Here is a 19,545-nt window from a genome sequence, read left to right as displayed (position 1 = left end):
TTTTTTTTTTTTTTTTTTATAATAATAGTGTCGATACCAGTCGCAGAACTAAACCATTGACTAAAACGTAGCCAGATGTCGAACCAGATCCAAACAATAAATCAAATGTAGCTTAATACAACATTGGAATCTTTATCCAAATGAGAAAGGAAATACATGCACTAATGCATGAAAAATTAATGTTACATTTAACGCTCCACTTTTTTCAGTACCAAGTACACAAGTACACAAGTTTCATTTAAACAGTGCAAACACACTTAGGAATATGTCTCCTCACTTGTGCCGAGTCAGTTATGCTGTGGCGTGCTTAACCTGAAAATGTATTTTCAGGTTAATTTTATTTTCTTAAATTATTTTTATTCTAAAAACAGTAGTTTAACATTTCGGGAGATACGCTTAATTTGTTTCCTTGCCGAGAGTTAAATGAGAAGATTGATACCACCGTGGTGTTTGTTTGCAAAATATGAATATTGAGCCAGCAGGAGCTCCACATAAAACCACAGACAGCAAGGCTAGCTGTTTCCCCCTGCTTACATGTCTTTATGCCAAAATACACTAAGCTAACTGCTTGCAGGCTCCAGATTCATTTTACTTTAGTGAACTTTAATGTACAGTCAAAACTATTCCTTTAAAAAAGATGTTTGATGTCTGTTTGTTTGTGAAGTGACCTTGGGTATCATGAAAGGCCCTTTAAATAAAATGTATTATTATTATTATTGTTATTGTTATTATTATTGTTATTATTATTATAAATATCACATGCACACATGTTGAAGTGAAACTTTTTTTTGTTTTTTATATCTTTTTTGACTTGGACTCTTCCGCTAATTTTAAATAAATCAGGTCATAAAACCTGTTACAGTCCCATACACATGGGGAAACCCACGGAGAAAACAAGCATTCCTTTCTAAACTGCGCTGATGTGGGGTTTGTCTGACAACAGCAATAAATACAGTATATATATATATATATATATGGACCTACATATAATCAGAGTATGCAGTAACTTTTCACTGACCAAACCCAGTCAAACATGATGATCCGTATTCTGGAGTTGGTATTGTCAGTCAAGGGTAAAATTACACGTCTGAGTGTCTCCCCTTCTGGTCCTGTCGGTTTCTGTTTCACTGGCCCTACCAAAATAAGGAAAAGACCAGAAAAGAAAGGGAGAGAGAGTTTACGGAGGGAGAGATTGAGCTGGAAGAGTGAGAAAAGAGACAAGTCATGGGAAAAGCTTTTAAAAAAACATGGGCAGCAGCTGAGTCCATCTCTGAATTGCAGGAAGGCCCTACAGGATAATTTAAGTTTCATACAACTTAGATTTTATTTTATATATAATATTAGCCATCATTCCTATAAGTACAATATCATTCTTTTCACAGAATAAATTGCAACAGTTCTGTTATTTTCACCGTTTCAGTTTTACCTCCTAATAAAGTTAAGAGGAATTACTTTGGTCAAAGGAATGCCAAAATGACCAAAATAAGACCGAAGTTCCAATAAAGTGGAATTAACCTTTAAAAGCGGGTTAGTGACAATACTGCTGATGAGCAAGGCACTTTAATAGAGCTGCCTAGTGTCTAGCACTCAGACGTTTACCTCCTTCCATCACTTTTTCTCTTTGTTATCTTTTTTCCTTTCAGACTTCACTGTTGGATCTGAAGGAGAAGGCTTCCTCTCTGGCTTCCTCCACTCTGAAGAAGGACAACAGGCTGAAGACTCTGGAGATCAGCCTGGAGCAGAAGAAAGAGGAGTGTGTTAAACTAGAGAACCAACTCAAGAAGGTAAGCTGTCCGCAAGCACAGTGCAAACCGTATTGCTCTGGAAGATGCTGATAAGAATTACCTTTATGTGTCTTCTAGTGTATTATTTTCGACTGATACTGGTACAGTAGGTTGCATAAATTGGCACCCATCTTGGACTACATTTGGACCATAATAGGTGGATTTCAAAGATTCTACATGTAACAATTGTTAAGCTTTGTGTTAGATAGCCAACAATTACAACTAAAAACATAAATCATATGAATCTCAGAGGTGAAAACATATATACAGTTCAGACAGAAACACATCAAATGGAGGATTTTTAACTAAAGAACTTGTGCGTGTAAGCATGTGCGCACCCATGTGCGTGTTTGCATATCATATATTCTCTCCCACACAGCAGCCCATAAAATGTTGTGTGTGTGATGGCTTGCTGACATCCTTCAAGTCATTTTCACAGAGTGGAGAAGACAGCACCAATACCACACCCCGAGAGTGAGTGTGTGTGTGTGTGTGTGTGTGTGTGTGTGTGTGTGTGTGTGTGTGTGCGTGTGCGTGTGTGTGTGTCTGACAGAGAGAATGTGTATGAATGTGTCAGTGGATCTCTGGTGTTTCTCTCATCAAAGTGTATTTCTTAGTCTCTTTCTGTTACCATGGATGAATGAAAAAAAAGATTGAAAACTTGTCTGTGTGTGTGAATTGATTGACTATTTGCAAGTGACACTGTGTGTGATGTTTCTTTTTTCCTTTCTTATTTTTCTTTCTCTCTCTTTCACTTTGTTTCTCTCTTTCTCTCTCTCTTTCTTCCCTCCTCCCAGATCTTCTTATAATATCGTCAGACACCCAAACATTTCCTCTCCACATAAAGACCTGTAAAAACTGTTGTCTGCTTCCAAAACTAATAGGGTTTATGTATTGTGTGACCAAGGCGTGTGCACATACACACACAAAGTCAATCTGTCCCAAGAGCAACATTTGCTTCTGGGAAACACACACAGCTGTTCTGACCTCTAAGCTGGTTTTTAATTTCTTTTCTCCTTCGTTTTATTTAATTTCTTTTTCTTGTTTTCTGCATTTTCTGTGTAGCTGAGCAGAGCAGCAAGAGGAGAAAGCCATTGCATTTCCATTATCCTCAGCTGTACTTTGTGCTTAGTGCTAACCAAGTGTTATCATATTAACACGCTGATAAGACTGTGAACATGATATACCTAAACATCAGCATTTTAACATTGTCACTGTGAGCATGTTAACTTGCTGACGGTGGCATTTAGCTCAAAACACCACTGTGCTGAGGTACAACCTCACAGAGCTGCTGGCGTGTCTGAAGACTTGCCTTCTTTTTACAGAAAAATATGCCCCCAGCTGTTTTTTTTAAAGCAACAGATCAGTTTAAACTAATTTTCACCATTATTTTATGCCCAAATACCCAACGTTTTGTTTCCTGCTGTAAGGAGACACCACAGTTTACAAAATTCCTCTTGCAAAGAATTATTTTGAAAAATGTGGAGAAAATGCTAATGAGTCATCCCTTCCATTAAAAATATAGAATCCTGCATGTTTCATAGGTGCTCTTTGTTTGTGTTAGCCAGGCATCGTAGTGCTCCACGAAATTACTTTTGATTTTAGAACAACTGATGAGGCCTCATCATGTTAAAGCATCTCTATTTCAAACATGATACACAATCTACCTACATTTTCTGAATGTAATATCTCTAAAGTAAAGGTCTGGTACATAAAAGTAAAGGTCTGGTCCCTTTGAGACAAGTCTGGGAAAGTCATTGTATTAACAAAAGACCAATTACAGACCAATTGTACTCGTAAACAGTTTACAGTGGCACGTGTCATCCAACCCACCCTCCACACACATGTTGTTATTAGCATATCCCTTTTAGTTCGATCTTATTGCTTCGATCAAATGGTGGTCACCTAGTTTTGAAAGCTAAAACTTGGTTTACTTATAATAATTCATTTCTGTTCCAGGCTCGGAGCGCAACAGCAGATTCCCAGGCCAGCACCGAACTATCTGAACGCATCTCCTGCCTGGAGCAGGAAGTGACCCGGCACAAAGAGGATGCCGAGAAGGCCCAGTCCGAGGTGGAACGACTTCTGGAGATCCTGAGGGAGATGGAGAATGAAAAGAACGACAAGGAGAAAAAGATCCACGAATTGGAGAGGTAAGAGAGCGGGATACATATTTATGCAGAGCAATGACAAAAAAAAAACTCTAAAAAGAAAAAACATAAACATTACTGCTTCCTTTTTCCTCTATTACCCCAAATCAGTAGGAAAGACAAAGACTGTCAATACTTGTTAAATTGATCCATTACATTTAGATGGGACTCCACCTTGTTCATTTTCCATTCAGTTTCAAGCTACATACTGTTGGAGTCTATGGTACTGTGCTAATCTTCCCTGCAGGACTAATCCATTAGTCTTCCCTTTTTCTCACCCCTTCCTCTCCCATCTTTTTTCCCCTTTTCTCCTTCCACTTTGGCTTCACTTTTGGCATCACTCTTCTTTTTTTATTTTTGTCATGGTTGTGTATGCATAAATATGTATACATTCATGTCATTCTGCATCTGTGTGAGTGCGTTTATGTTTGTGTGTTTGCGTATGTGTGTGTGTGTGTGTGTGTGTGTGTGAGAGGATGTGTGTGAGGATGTGTGTGTGGATGTGTGTGTGGATGTGTGTGTGGGTGTGGGTGTCGGTGTCGGTGTGTGCTCGCTCGTTCGCGCACCCATCACACCTCAGAGATCCCTCTGCCTCTCATCTGTGGCGTTCTCAGCAGTCACGAAAGCAAGCCCCTCCCCCTGCTGCCTCTCAGCAGCCAATGGGGGGGCTGGTATGGGACTACCTGGGCACGTGAGTGGCTGGTGGGCCTGTCAGTCAATTAGATAGATGCACGACAAAACTCACTTTGCTTGTCGGGGGACGGGATATGAGAGCACCATGAAAGCAACCCGTCCCATGTGGAAAAGTTATGTGGAATTAAATGTTTCAGAAATTAACTTGTACCTCAGCACATTGATAGGTCAGAGAATCCTCTGTTTAGATTAAAATGTTGTCTAACAGCACCTTACGCATGCAACATATAAGATTGAATAATCATTTCAGTCATTTTTCTAGAAAAAAATACCCCAAAAATTTGATTATGTCACATAATAATTATGGATAATTGTCTCTTATAGACAACACGGTTAATTGAATACCAGAAACCTATTAGGAGAGTAATTTGGTAATGGCCACCAATTGCATCACATTAAAATAAATAAAAAAGACAATCAATCTTGAAAAGACTTCTCATGTTTTACAAGCCTTTTCCACATGGGACAGAGCTGAGTATGTTCACTAATAATAATAATCAAAGAGTTGCCGCATTGGTTCGACTGTTCGCAAAATGAAATAACTCTAAAGGTCGCTTATCCAAACAAGTTGTACTCCCACACATCTGTGCATCAGCAGCAGGTTTTCTTTTGTTACACTGCAGCACAACAAGCCAAACTGCTCCCAAAAGTTTGTAAAATGAGGGCACAGTTTGGCACATGAGTCTCTGCTGTACAGCCTGGAACTCTTTGAGCCGCTGTTCCTGTCAATGATGCAACTCTTTTATTTAGTGGTTCTGTTTTCACGCTTTACTTTTGTTTTACTTTCAGCCAAGGATGGCTGACTTGCAGAGTTTAACCCACTTTTTTTCTTTCATTAGGAGTCTGGACAGTTTAGTTTTTTTATATTTCCTTAATGCTAATATGAATGGATTGTCTGTTTCTAACTCCTTTTCTGTATAATCGTGGCTTAAATTGTCTGTCTCTCACTCTTAATGGGTGCTTTTGTACACTATATACATCATGAACTAGTATTAACCTTATTCTTTCTTTCTTTCTGTATCTGAATATATGTCTGCCTGCCTGCATGCCAGCTTGCCTGCCTCTGTGCTTACCTGTCTCTCTATATATCTGTTTCGTTCTGTTGTTCTGTCTGTGTGCCTGAGTCTTTATGCATGAAGAGGGGTGCATAAATCTGTCTTTATCTTAATGCCAACGCTTAAATAAGAACATTAAAAAAACATTTTGAAGTGTATTTATTTTAGTTAGAGTAGTGATAGTAAAGAGGCTCAAAGCTGGCCGCGGTTGGGAAAACTGGTCCGCCTGTCTGTTAGCATGCTTATCGATGCCTTTGATTTCTGAACTATCATAATTTCTGTCTGTGTCTGCTCTCTTTCTCTCTAATCTTTTCTGCCGGTTTTTTTTGGACATGATTTCTTCCCACTCATTCTTTTTCTGTTAGTCTGTAGTTTGACTTGTTGTTGTTAATGATTTTAGGAAGATTCATTGTTTCTTCACGGTGTCTTGTCTGGTCAGTAGAAATACTACACTTTTAATAATTCAGCACCTTCTGACTTCAAACTGGTGGGTTTTAACTGTGTGTGAGTGTGAGTGTGAGTGTGTGCGTGTGTGTGCGTATGTGTGTGTGTGTGTTATTTAGTTTGCCAGTAGCCGCAGATTTACAGCGGTACTAGCTTTGTGGATAACATTATAGTGTAACCTAATAACCATTTAAAATTGCAGATGGATGAACATGTAGGATTTTTTAAAATATTTTTCATCAAATGTATTTGAAAGATGTTTCATTCTACCTGTGGATTATAATTAAATAAAAGCTTCTCTGCAACTGATATTTCATATCTGAAGTTTGAAGGCTGCTATTAGAAATCCGGAGAGGTATTAAATCTAGGCTTAGTGCCTTAGGTTTAGGAACAATATCTTGTAATAGTGAAATGAAGATTAAGTAGATTTTTATGGGGAAATTTAGCTTTCCTTTTGCACTCTGGCACACACGCATACACAGTCATTACTGTGAAGTACACGGTTTGTAGAGGTTATATTAAATGTTGTAAGGAAATATGATACTTCTTACAACTTGTCGTTTAGTGGTTGCATTAAGCGGTTAGATGTATGATGAGGCAAACTATCCTCGGCTAAATTAAGACTAGGGTTATGTGTTGACATGGTGAAGTAAAGTCATAAAGAGGGCAGAAGTTCCACTCCCCTTGGTTACTGTTGCTATGCTTTTCAAGCTTTCCATCGTCCACAACAATAACAGTGGCAGATGTAACACTCAAAAGGTTTTAGCAATTTTTGAAATAATAGGTCCTTGATTTCAGACAATGATAATCAAAAGCATCTTATCTGTAGCTAGCTAGCTTTGTAAGCTACTGTTAGCTCAGTAAAATGCTTGAAAACACTGAATCGGGCTGACTTTTAAAATGGCTTTTTTATTTAACTTAGAATCTTAAAAAGGGTAAAAGGGGGTCTTAAATATGTATTCAAAAAAAATGTAAGATTAGACTGTTTATATGTTACTGAAAGTACTAAGCTAGTTAGCCAAACATGCTAACAATTGCATCTTACTTTGGAAAAGACAAACCACAGTGTGTAATACGTTTCTTACTAAGGGTGTGCCTTATCATATTGTTCACGATAATACCAGTATCAGTTTTCATACCCTGATATGATATGAAAAGATGAATATCATGATAACGGAAATATTCCTACTGATTAGATGTGCACTTTGTTGTACTATATATATTGTATACAGAATGAGAATAACTCTGAGTTACTTTTGTTTACAAACTGAAGAACAGAGATAAAAAAAATTGTTGATGTTGACCTATAACACCTATTTCGTTGCAGTTGTATTTTGTCATAGCATCATGAATATCAATATCGCATATATAGTGTATTCTAAAATATTGTGATATTATTTGAGGGACATATTGCTCAGCCCTATTTCTTACACTCTGGCTCTTGTTATTTTGGTTATTTTGCACCAAGGCTAACCCCGAGCTACGAGTGAGCCATGGAAAGATCACAAATGAAACAATCAAATATGGGTTAAACAAGTGTAAAAATCAACCCGTCTCTCTTCTCCTCCCCTCTAGTTTAAATCCAGCTGTAATGGTACCAGGTTATTTCAGTAACTAAGATGGTAATTGGAGCAGACTGAGTGACTTCACACTGAGGGGAAATGGAGCTGAAAATCTGCCCTGATGGCCAAAATAAAGGATTTGGACGGAAGAGTGGAAAAGGAGAATAAAGAGAGAGGGAAAGAAAGAGGGAAAGGAAGGTGGTGGTGGAGAGAGAAAAACAAGGAGACAGAAATGAAATAATGGGTGGAGACAGCGAGGGAAAGAAAAGAAGAAGAGACAACATGTTGGAGAGAGAGAAACAGAAAATGAGACTGACAGAAAAGACTGTAATGAGAAGAAAAAGAGAGAAAAATGAAGGCGGTTTAGAGAGATGTAAAGCATAAACCTAAGTAATGGGAAATTAGAGAAGTTTATTGTGTGTTATATTGTTCTGTAATGGACAATTTGTCTCTGGCACGCTGTAATTAGCGTGCGTTCCCAGGCATAATCTCACCCTGGAGTTTAAGCTTTGCCAGTTTAACCAAACACATGAGGAGTGATTGCGTGGAATTCTTTCGGGGTCAACCAATTTAGGAAGCGAATTTTCTTTAAATTTCATACCTTAATGATTACATGCCATATGCCTTTCGTTGGAGACCACAAATCCACAAGCTGAGCGCTGTACAACTGGTCCCTGCGGGAAGCAAAAGAAATCATCTGCAATATCAAAACCTTTGAAGAAGAAGTTATGCATAGGGAGCACGCTGTCCCGCTTTGATTGGCTAATTGCTCACTTTTTATAGTTTGTGATTGCAGTTTTGTCTGTGTGTGTGTGCCCTTAAATGTTTGTATAGGTCATGTGAGGTGAGGAGGCCTCTCATAACCCTCAAAGAAGAAATGGCTGGATTTAACCTGTCCATGTGACTGTCTGCTTGGTCATGCCTGTCTCCCTGTTTATGAGCATGCTGTATCTCTATGGTTAATTATGTCTCTCTAGCAGCTTCTCTGTCTCTCATCTCTTTCCTCTTTGAAAAGTGATCAAGCTGGCTAACCTAGCACTCAACTCCTGTCTTCCCTCTCACCTTTCCCTCTCCTTCTCTGTCTCTCTTTCCCTTTTTTATCTTTACAATGCAACGCTGTCTCCTGCTCTACCCAGTTTTGCCTCAAGGTTAGTACCGCATGCCTATTTTTCTTCCTCCGTCACTGTCTCTCTTGCTCTCATCGCACTCTCCTTCGTTGTCACACTTCTTGTCCTTGCATCGAGACACTCTCTCATCTCCTTCACTCTGTCATAAACTCTGTTTTTAATCATTACCATCATGTCTGTCGGTCTTTGAAGGAGACACCTTGACTTTCACTCTGCTCTCGTTCTCTGCCACATCACTGCCTCTTTGAAGAGGAAACATTATTGCTTCTTTTCTGCCTCCATTATAGTCTTGTCACGACACTAGCACTAAGTTCAAACTTCAGGCTACCACAGCAAACAAGAAAAATGTTTAAGCGATGTATCGCCATCATTTAGTTGGACAGCTGTGAACTTTTGCTCAGTTTTCCTTACTTCTGTTGGGTTTCTGTCTTTGTGGCTTTTACAGAGAGATCACTCCACGTTTTGTTCCTGCCATACTATTTTAAATGTTCAACCAATGTTTCACAGTCTTTTATGGTCTGATCAGGTTGCCAGGCAATCAGCAGAGACTCCTGTAAGTCGCTGCTCCGAGCCAAGAAATAGTTCGGCAAATAACCGCAAGTAAACCGCAACGTGTATTTTTTAAACTTCAGTTTTTGAACGGCTTAAACAAACAAGCTATAATGTATTGATTAGTGAGCTTTATTGGTGCTGCTAGGTGGAGCTTTTTACCTTTGGACAGAGCCAGGCTAGCTGTTTACCCTTCTTTCCAGTCTTTATGCTAAGCTAGGCTAACTGGCTGTAGTTTCATATTTTACAGATTTTATTATTGTCAAGAAAGTGAATATGTCAAACTATTTCCTTAAAGATACAGCTCACCCCCAAATCAACAATACATATTTTTCATCTTACCCGTAGTGCTTATCAATCTAGATTGCTTTTGGTTGACCAGTGTTGGAGACATCAGCCGTTGAGATGTCTGCCTGCTCTCCAATCTACCTGTAGTGGAACTAGATGGCACTCGGCCTGTGGTGCTCAAAGCGCCAAAATAATACATTTGAAAAACTGTAATGCAATTTGAACATGCTAAACCAAAAAGTCTGAATTTGGTCTTTTTTAACAGACACATCAGTCATAATGTAATTTCTCTGACCTACACATTGTGATCGACCACATAATCACCACTTGCCCCTTCTATTTCCTGCATAAATCTGGTGGTCTGAGCATTTTGTGCTTTCTCCCCAGTTCCAGTTCCTTCTTGGCTCTTTCTTTCTTTTTCAACTTCCAGAGCCACTGTTCCCCTTGCCATCTTGTCAGCTTTTTCATTGCTGTTGTTCTGGTGTTTTGTGATTCAACTCTAGAGGGGGAAATAAACAAAAGAAAAAGTTAGCATTGCCTTGCTGTCTGGTAGATGACAGAAGACTTTCTTCTTCTGTCCTTTTTTGTGTTTTTTTCTCGTCTTGTTTTTTTTCCGTCTTGTTTTGATCTTGAGCTAAGGAACTCCTCATCCACTGCCAAATGTCTGACATCAAGGTTTCTGTATCTTAAAAAGGAACTGGATTGTGTGTGTGTGTGTGTGTGTGTGTGTGTGTGTGTGTGTGTGTGTGTGTGTGTGTGTGTGTGTGTGTGTGTGTGTGTGTGTGTGTGTGTGTGTGTGTGTGTGTGTTATATCCCTTTGAGGTCCCGTATGAGTCTGAGCATTAAGGTGGTGCAGGGATTTGTCAGCTAGTGGGTGACAACAAGCAGGCACACGCACACACACAAACATACACACACACACACATACACACACACGTTATCACCAACCCATGCACATTGTTTTTTGTCTTCCACACACAAACACACGTGAAGAACGACTTTGCCAGCTAATAGGGGAAAACACGACAGTGGGGACGACTGCTAAGTTATCTAATTAAAATACCAGCACAAACACACAAACACGCAAACGCACGCACGCACGCACGCACGCACACAACAGACCAGTACTTTTCCAGTACTGAAGGAAAATGAAAATCAGTATTCAGAAAATAGACACATTGACCATAGTATAGTTTATAATGGCTGCTCACTGTAAATGATTACTTTCTCATATTTTGCTTTGCTTTGTAGTATATACATGTATGTGTTTTGTTGCTATTAATGTATTTTAATTAATATTATTTAATTATTATAATTAATATATTTGGGTTTTAGACATTTGGTCAATTAAAACAAGCTCTATGAATACATCCCCTCAGGCTGTGAGAAATTCTAATGGCCAATTAACTCATTTTCTGACATTTCATAGACCAAATGATTATCAAGAAAATAATCTGATGAATCAATAATGAAAATAATAATTTGTTGCAGCCTTCAAAATCAAGTTTATCAGCAGTTTTTGTAAAATTAAGAAAAATGGTGTTTCAAGGTGATCAAGATTCAAAGATCCTGAGGCCTCCAGAACTCCAAACAGAACACGAGGGCTAAAGGAATGCTACAGTATTTCACAGCATGCGTTAACAGCATACTGTATTGCAGTATAATAAGAGTCTGTTTACTCATCTACAATATAATCTAGAGTTCAGATCTAAAGTTAAATATAAGGCTAAAGGACGGAGTGTCAGTGTTTAATTCTGGGACTTTTGTTGTTCTCCATGTAAAACAAAGACAAAGCCAAGATCAACTCCAGCTCTCTTTCACATGCTTACACTGTTACTATTATCTAAACACTTTCCCTTAAGTTGTGTGGTTTGTTCTAAAATGTGGGGTGCATATCCAGTAAACATGATTTATTTTTACAAGGACAGAAGCTATTAAATAGGACATTTCATCTATCCGTTGTATTTTAGTCTTTTTTACAGCTAGTTTCCAGTAATACACACAGTGGAAGTTTGCACAATTGGGTCTTAGTTGGGTCTTAGTTGGGTCTTAGTTGCCGTACCCACTTATGTGCCTTACAAATTTGCTCTCTCTCTCTCTCTCTCTCTCTCTCTCTCTCTCTTTACCTCAGGGATTTTCAACAATCATTCTGCAAACCACAACATAAGTATTTCTTTCTTTATTCCTCCAAAATCTCCTCATTGTACTATACAGTTTTCTTCTGCACTGACAGTGGGCAATATTATTATGCTTTTGATCTTTTTTTTCTTCTTTTTTATGTTTTAAAGTTTTTATGGGCTTAGTAAAGCAAACCAATATTTCCTGTATTTTCAAGAGAAATACTGCATTCCAAATGGATAAAAGGAAATCCTTGATGTTAATGTTGGGTGAACTATGTGCAGTAAACATACATGAGGCCCCCGAGCATTTCTGATCAAATATTTATACAGGACTCCAAATGTAATATTAATATTACCTTAATGTGGGTCCCTGAATATCTGCAGCATGCTAGTAAGGGAGGTTAGAAAGTTTTTATTTTGGAAACACTAAAGTTTATAAGATTGTGTATGTGTGTTTTTCATTTTTACTTCCAGCACTTTTTCTTTCACAGCTTTAAGTTTTAATGAAGGCTATTCTATATATGTATGTGTGTATATTGTGTGTGCGTGCGTGCGTGCGTGCGTGTGTGCGTGTGTGTGCGCACAGCCAGTACATAAGGATATTTTTGAGGTTTTTAAAAAATGTAGAAAGTTCAAAGTGCTGTCAACAAATATGTTGGTGTGTGTGTGCCACCATGTGTACATGTGTGTATTTCTGTGCAAATGCTGGAAAGTGGACGCATGTTGTTAATGTTACGTACAGTTGCGGGCACAACCGTGTGTACTTCAAATATTGGTGTGTGGTCCGACCAAGAGACTAATACATAGCAGGTTGTGTTTGGAGCAGTTGACAGCTCCAACTATGTGTGTGCGTTTGCTGCCCGCTATCAGTACAGTTTTAGTAAATCTGTGCTCTTCCAGGGTGTATCCATGTATAATCGTGTGTTCTTTGTGTGTGTGCAGATGTGGTTTCACTGCACTTTTGTGTATCGTGTTTACAGTGTTGTGGGTAAAGTGAACTCTCCTGTGATTCCGCCTCATCCAGCGGTTTGCAGCAGTTGTTGAAAGTGATTTCAGAGGGAGAGTGAAGGAAGTAGTTTACATATTAAAACAGCTTCAAATGGCACTTTGCCTCCACTGAGCCGAGCCACTGAGTTCACCAAGCAACTTCTGCATCTCCAAGCAACGAGCGTAATGAAAGTGTTTTAGTGTTGAATTTAATGTGTAGATTCACAGCTGCAACATTTTTTAAACTATGGTTTCTTGATCAGGATAGAGTGGAAATATGGAATGGAAAGAATGGCCGGTGCTGACTCATTGTTTATGCTATACAGTAGAATTTGAACCAATGTCACAACATCATAGTTACGTAATAATATTAAATGTGATATATGTGATATTCTATCCTACCTCCAAAGATATTAAGGCATGATAAGCTAGGTCAAGATGGGAAACTATGTGCATGTGCCTCACTTAAATTGAATACTTTCAATATAAGTGAGGCACTGGATACTGTTGATATGTGATACTAATGTGGATATTTTGTTGTAAATGTAATGCAGTTAACTAAAATATTGATTGGAGGAATTAAGGTTCAGGAGTTTAACTGACATCACATATACTAATGAGTAATACTACATAATGAGTAATGCCATAGTGCACAAAAGGGAGGTTTTGAATTAACGCTTACTTAAGTTTTTACCTTTTATTCTTGTGCTTATCATTTAATATAAAAGTATATATTAGCATAGTATATACTAAACCCAGTTAGAAGAACTAGAAGTCTTTAAAAGCACACATAGGTATATTTGGGATTTCCTGTGGGCAGTTGTTATGTTAGCTGTCCACTATTACATAACTTAATTAAAAGACACTTTACTTCAGTATCACAGATGATTAATATCATGATAAATTAGATTTATATGCAGGTGATAAACAATAATTAAGGAGATTAAAAAAGGCAGATTTTGGCAAACAAAAAAAGTTTGTGAATATTGCAGTAGTAGAGGAGAGGATTCAGATGGAAAGTAAAGCACAGGGGATGGACGTGACAAAAGAGGGAGTGTAAGGAATCAGGGAGAGGAGAGGAAAAGACAGAATAAATGGTCCATGGTCTGATGACAATATTTCATCCAAAGGAAAGTGTAATGTTGCATTTGGAGAGGGAGTGAGTGAAGACTGAGAGGAAAGGGGATTGGTGAGGCATTGTATATTTGTCCTCGTCCATTGGTCTGATGCAAATAAACGATTGCTTTTCATGCAATTGGTTTTAATGCTAAATGTAATAAAGGGCAAATAAGTGGGGTATGATCAGTGTTGGTTTTAGTTAGCAAGAAATTCAAATGAGAGGAGAGAGGAGGAGGGCAAACTTGCTGGGGTCTGATGCAAGTGCGTGATCGTTATCCATGCAAAAGATCTTTGTGCTGAAAAGCGATACAGGCAAACAAGTGGGGCTTGAGCAAAACAAGTGTTTAGCATTAGGAAAAGAGGAAAGAGAGAGAGTGTAAGTGGGGGAGTGAGTGTTGAGTCAATCGGAAACATTGCAAACTAAAAGTCTATTTCACATGCACATACACTCACATACGTGCAGTAAATGTAGCATGAAGGGGGGAAACCTCAGAGAGCTAACCAGATGGTTGGAGCTTCCTGGAAATCCTCCAATAGGAACATTCCTCCCTGTTTATGACCTGTTACGCACTCACACAGGGCGTAGAGCACAAAATTTATCCCAAATATGCAAATGTATCCCACATTCAGGGTGCAAACTGAAATCAGGATGGTTAAAAGAAAAAGAAAAAAACCCTCCATAATGAGTCTGACTCCAGGCTTACTTCATCTGCGTTCCTGTTTAACATTTGAACCCAATTTGGATGTGATAATGATGCAATATGGTACACATTTAGGCCTTTAAACTGCATGAAAAAAACAATACAAGTAGAAGCCACACATGTACACACGCATGTTGATTTTTATTCTGTGAGCTTTGAATGCCCAGGTGCTCCAGAGCAGTTTTGGCCCCTTCCCCGCATTTCAATTTGTCTTCCAGTTTCCTAAATTTCTCTAGACGGTTTGGAATTGGGCCCCCTGGACCTTTTAGCAAACACATAGAGGATTGTATGTTACCATCCTCTGCCAATATCATTTCCCAACCTTTCTGGCAGTGATACTGATGTAAACTTGCATTACTTAGGTTAGTTTAGCAGATAGTTTATGGCTCATATAGAAAGGAAAGATGAAAGAGAGGGGGATTGTCATAAAATAGCTCAACACTAGAATATGTATATCACTACACGTAAACAAATAAACGTCCTACTCTTGTGAATTTAGACAGAAGATTAAACTCAAAGGAGTAAAGCAGTAAAAATAAAATAAGTGAAAGAGTACACTGTGCGATTGGAGAATTGCAAATGCATGGATATAAGCTCAGAGCTTTGTGGTGCACAGACAAAGGTCGAAGGTCATGTTACAATTGGAACCTGTTTACACCATAGGGAACAAAATATGCAGGGTATGGCTCGTAAAAAATGATTTCCCATGAGTGAACACGCTCTGCTGCTGGTGTTTGCTGTGGATTCTCATCACTGGAGCTCTGCTCTTTTACTGGCAGCTGCAGCAATGGAAGTGAAGAAAATGGATTTATCTAGGACCCTGTAAAAAGGTATGCTAACAGGATAACACGCATATGCATAAACATTTGCACAGAGCAGGCATTTAAAGAATGCAAACATACAAAAGACTCAGACTTATACAGAGCAAAAATAATGACTTTTATTGAGTTGGGTCAGTTTGTAATGTGTTTTCTAATGTGTTCGTCAGCCGTTTTGTTTTGTCTTACAAGAGTCTTTTGTTGGATATGTGCCAGTATGTGTGCATGCTTGCACATAAATCCTTTGTGTTTGACTTACCTTTCATCTGTGTTCTATGATTCAGTAGACACTGTTAAACCTTACTGGCATTAGCTTGGGTTAGTCCACGTATGAAAGGTCCTGATCAAGTCAAGCTGCTGTGATAGCTGATAGGTCTGTGACAGAGCCACAATGGCTTTCAAACAGCTCAAACAAGGATTAAACTCTTTCTCCATCTCCCAACCCTGCTTTTCCCATGAGGAATCACCTTCCACTGATGATGATTTAGACTCTGCTTCCTGACACCCAATAATCCTGCAAAAAGACCTTCATGCTTCCCTCTGTGCAGAAATCTCAAATGTCATCTAGTCATTGATTCATAGCTTTTCATTGAATTCCTGTACTAATCTATACATTATATCAGCCCTAGGGGATTTCATTACGGCATTGTATTGCACAGAAAAGTTAATCAGAGTGCCTTGCAGTATCATCTGAATGGCAGTAACAGACATCGTGTGTTGAATATGTTGGGTGGGAGGTGGTTTGACTTTATTGAATATCAGCTGCAGTTTTGTGACCTGCCAGCATTGTGAAATCAGTCAGTTTGGTTGTTGCTTTGTGTTTGTAAGCATACATGTGGGGTCAATGTGGCAGATTTTTGCAGTCAGAGATAGTAGTTAATACTGTTAAAGCTGGTATATTGGCATATTCAGGACTTCCCTAACCCTACTCAGGGTTTGAATTTAGATTGTGTTAGACACAATCTTGAGATATGGTATGTAAGACACCGGTCAAGGCAAGTAATACTGCCTTCTTCAAGTTAGATTACCGAGAAACTTTGCATGTGTGAACTTGAAAAGTCAGCATCTTAAAGAAGCAGTATTTTATTGAGGCATTGTGCATTTTTTGTGACATATTCTAAGTGACCAAAAGAATACAGGCCTATTTTTTGAACCTCTTACTTTTTTTTAATTTATTTTTTTACAAGAGACATTTTTGAGACATACTCTTGTGTAGAAGTAATGTTGTAATATATTTTTTCAACCAACTTTCTAGTATTAAATGTTTGTGGTCAAAATGCTATCCTTGGAGCTGTGTGTGCAATTACCTTCTATCTTCTAAGTAGACCACCGCCATAGCCAGCGCCTAATTTTTGGTGTGCATTTAGCATATAACTCCATATCCATGAATATCACACTTCCTAATTTTATGAACTCCAAGCACTTTTTCAGTCAGAGTTGGCAATAAGCAGTGAAAACCAAATCACTTTTAATGAAAATGAAGACCCTTTAATGTCAAAAGTAATTGTCAATGTAGATGTACTGTACAGAAATCTAATTTGTCACAAAAATCCACTCTTAAATAATAAGAGAAGTCAAAACGACGGTATGTTGGTGATGCATTGACTTTGGCATTGTGTGTGTGTGTGTGTGTGTGTGTTTGTGCGTGTGTGTGAGCAGGCAGATGAAGGACCAGTCGAAGAAGGTGGCCAACCTGAAACAGAAGGAGCAGCTGGAGAAGAGCAGGAACGCCCAGCTGATGGAGGATGCCAAGAAGAGAGAGCACAATCTGAATGAAAACTCCCAGCAAATACAGGTATGGAGGGAGGAAGAGGAGGGAGAATGTAGAGGAGGAGTCTGGGAGTTAAAGAAGTGGCCAGGAAAAAGTGAGACAGAAAAAGTTCCTCTCCTTCTCTCCGTCCTACCTTGAATATTTTCTGCTGTGACAACAATGCTTCACCATAACGTGACAATCGTGACAGGAAGCAGCCAGAGGCAATGTCAAACACACTCATTCTCTCTCACACACGCACACACACACACACACACACACACACACACACACACACACACACACATGCAATGCAGCTCTCGCTCAGGGAGTGTGTAAGAGGGGGTAACTGAAGAGGATGATGGACAGGGAGAGCAGATGGATGATGGAGAGGAAAAGAGGAAACAAAAAATTGTCTGAGAAGTGAAGGGGAGAAACGAGGTGAGGAGGAGAGGTGATAAGCAGGGAAATAAGTAACACACAATTTATGTAGTGGATGCTGTGGGTTTTAAAATGCTACCTTTAATTTCACCTTTTCTCCCTCCTGATTTACCTTGAACTTCCCCCAACTTCTTCTGTCCTTTCTTTCCTCGTCCATCCTCCTCTTCCAGTAATAGTTAAGATCAGTTTCTTTTCTAATTAGAGACAGATGAAAACACTGTTTTGTGTGTGCGTGTGCTTGTGACTGTGATTGATCTTTGGTTTAAGGAGTTTAGAAGTTGTCATTTATGTGTACGCATGTGGTCAGGAGATGAGCTGATAGCTATGTGAGTCAGTCAGAGACCACAGCGGTTACAACCGTAACTAGTTTGTGTGTCAATTGTAAGAAATTCTGCATAATGCATACTATAACCAGCACTGAGGACTGTAAATGGAATGTGAGTATAATTCTGACCGTAAATTTAATCCAATACAATAATTTAAATCCAATTAAAGTCCATTTTAGTATGCATAGTTAGACACCAAGTAATGTTGGATCTGGAGCAGGATTCAGATTCACAGCACATGTGTTGGCGATGTCCTGGAAGGTTTGTTCATCGCCACTGTAATATCTCATCCTCTCTCTCTTATTATTACTCATTCAACTGTAATTTAACCAAGAAGCCTGGCAAAAAAAGAAAATTGGTGGGAAGCACATGTTGTCATTTTACTTAGAAACAGCTTCATGTGTGATTGGGAATTCCTGACACTCCTCAGAGACAGATTGAAATCAGATTGTTGCATTTGTCTTGGGTCTTTGGCAGCTTTTTCCAGTTCACTGGGAGCAGCGAACTGGAGTGAGGAGTGTCCAAGGTTTTAACCTTAGGGAAATTTCAAGCAAGAGTGTGACAGAGAAAACTGCTGTTATGAGAAACTGATGTATTTTGGTAATATGTCAAAGTAGTCTGTCAGATATGAAGGATGTAAGATAGGAAGGTTTTGTACTGAATGTGAGTAAGCCAAATGATTTTCTGGCTAGTGTAGGATTAAATTAAAACCCTCCCTGAAATAATATTACCAGACCCCATGAAACCAGGATGAGAAAACTGACAGAAATAAAAGATATTGTATATCACAAGTATCTAGGGCTGGAATTAATGCTTATGGCTGGTCTATGAAATGTCAGAAAATAGTATATACTGGTCATCAAAATTTCTTAGACCTAAAAAGCTTGTTTTATCTAACCAACAGCCCAAAGATAAGTAACTTGCAATGATATAAAGCAAACAAATTCTGACATTTGACAAGCTGGAACCATCAAATGACATTTTTAGCCAAGCTAGCGCTCTAAGGATGGTTGTCCATCATTTTGGTCTAGGCTGAAATATCTCAACAACTATTGGAAGGATTGCCATAAACCTTTGTACAGACAATCCCAGATGATGAATCCTACCGACTTTGGTGGTCCACTGACTTTCCCTCTAGCGCCATCATGAGGTTGGCATTTGTGATTTTGCGTAAATTTGTTTCCACAACTTTTGGATGGATAACACAACAGTTTATGCTCTCTTTACATTGCATACTTTCTTTCTGTAGGACGCCCTCCGTCTGAAGGAGGAGCGCATTGAAGAGCTGGAGGAAGCGCTCAGGGAAAGCGTTCAGATCACAGCGGAGAGGGAGGTGGTGCTCGCCCAGGAGGAACAGGCACGCACACACTCCGAGAAACAGGTACAATCTTTCTCGGTAGAAAACAGAAGTATAAATAGAAAATGTGTGTCACCGCATGCTTAAGGATAATCCTTACCCCCAACCAGTAAATGTATGTCCCAAAACTTTCCTCAAACTAAACCCCTGTCACTTACTTTTTTGGTTAACATAATACAAAAAAATGTCCTCACTTCTAATGATTTCCTTCATTTTGCTGTCTTTCTGGGACATTTGCACAGACGCACAAGTAAACACACACACACACACACAC

At 38.9% G+C, this 19,545-nt stretch overlaps 1 protein-coding gene across 18 annotated transcripts in view; it reads left to right on the top strand.

The window, feature by feature from the left end:
• The window catches only part of LOC116672840 (ELKS/Rab6-interacting/CAST family member 1), a 119,260-nt gene that overhangs the window by 40,755 nt on the left and 58,960 nt on the right, over window positions 1-19,545 (top strand). For 7 of the 18 annotated variants that reach the window (XR_004327655.1, XR_004327654.1, XR_004327653.1 and 4 more), the window contains 7 exons: window positions 1,644-1,784; window positions 3,744-3,937; window positions 4,515-4,625; window positions 8,825-8,836; window positions 11,784-11,819; window positions 17,057-17,192; window positions 19,164-19,295. Coding sequence is in view for 13 of the 18 variants with exons in the window: in XM_032504765.1 (XP_032360656.1) it covers window positions 1,644-1,784; window positions 3,744-3,937; window positions 4,515-4,625; window positions 8,825-8,836; window positions 11,784-11,819; window positions 17,057-17,192; window positions 19,164-19,295 (762 nt within the window). In the remaining 5 variants the exon portion in view is untranslated. The remainder of the gene's footprint in view (window positions 1-1,643; window positions 1,785-3,743; window positions 3,938-4,514; window positions 4,626-8,824; window positions 8,837-11,783; window positions 11,820-17,056; window positions 17,193-19,163; window positions 19,296-19,545) is intronic. The other 11 variants (XR_004327657.1, XM_032504777.1, XM_032504776.1 and 8 more) reach the window with 4 other exon arrangements.

This window comes from Etheostoma spectabile, chromosome 23 (assembly GCF_008692095.1).
Source record: "Etheostoma spectabile isolate EspeVRDwgs_2016 chromosome 23, UIUC_Espe_1.0, whole genome shotgun sequence".
Taxonomy (NCBI): domain Eukaryota; kingdom Metazoa; phylum Chordata; class Actinopteri; order Perciformes; family Percidae; genus Etheostoma; species Etheostoma spectabile.
This window is presented reverse-complemented; position numbering and strand designations above follow the sequence as displayed.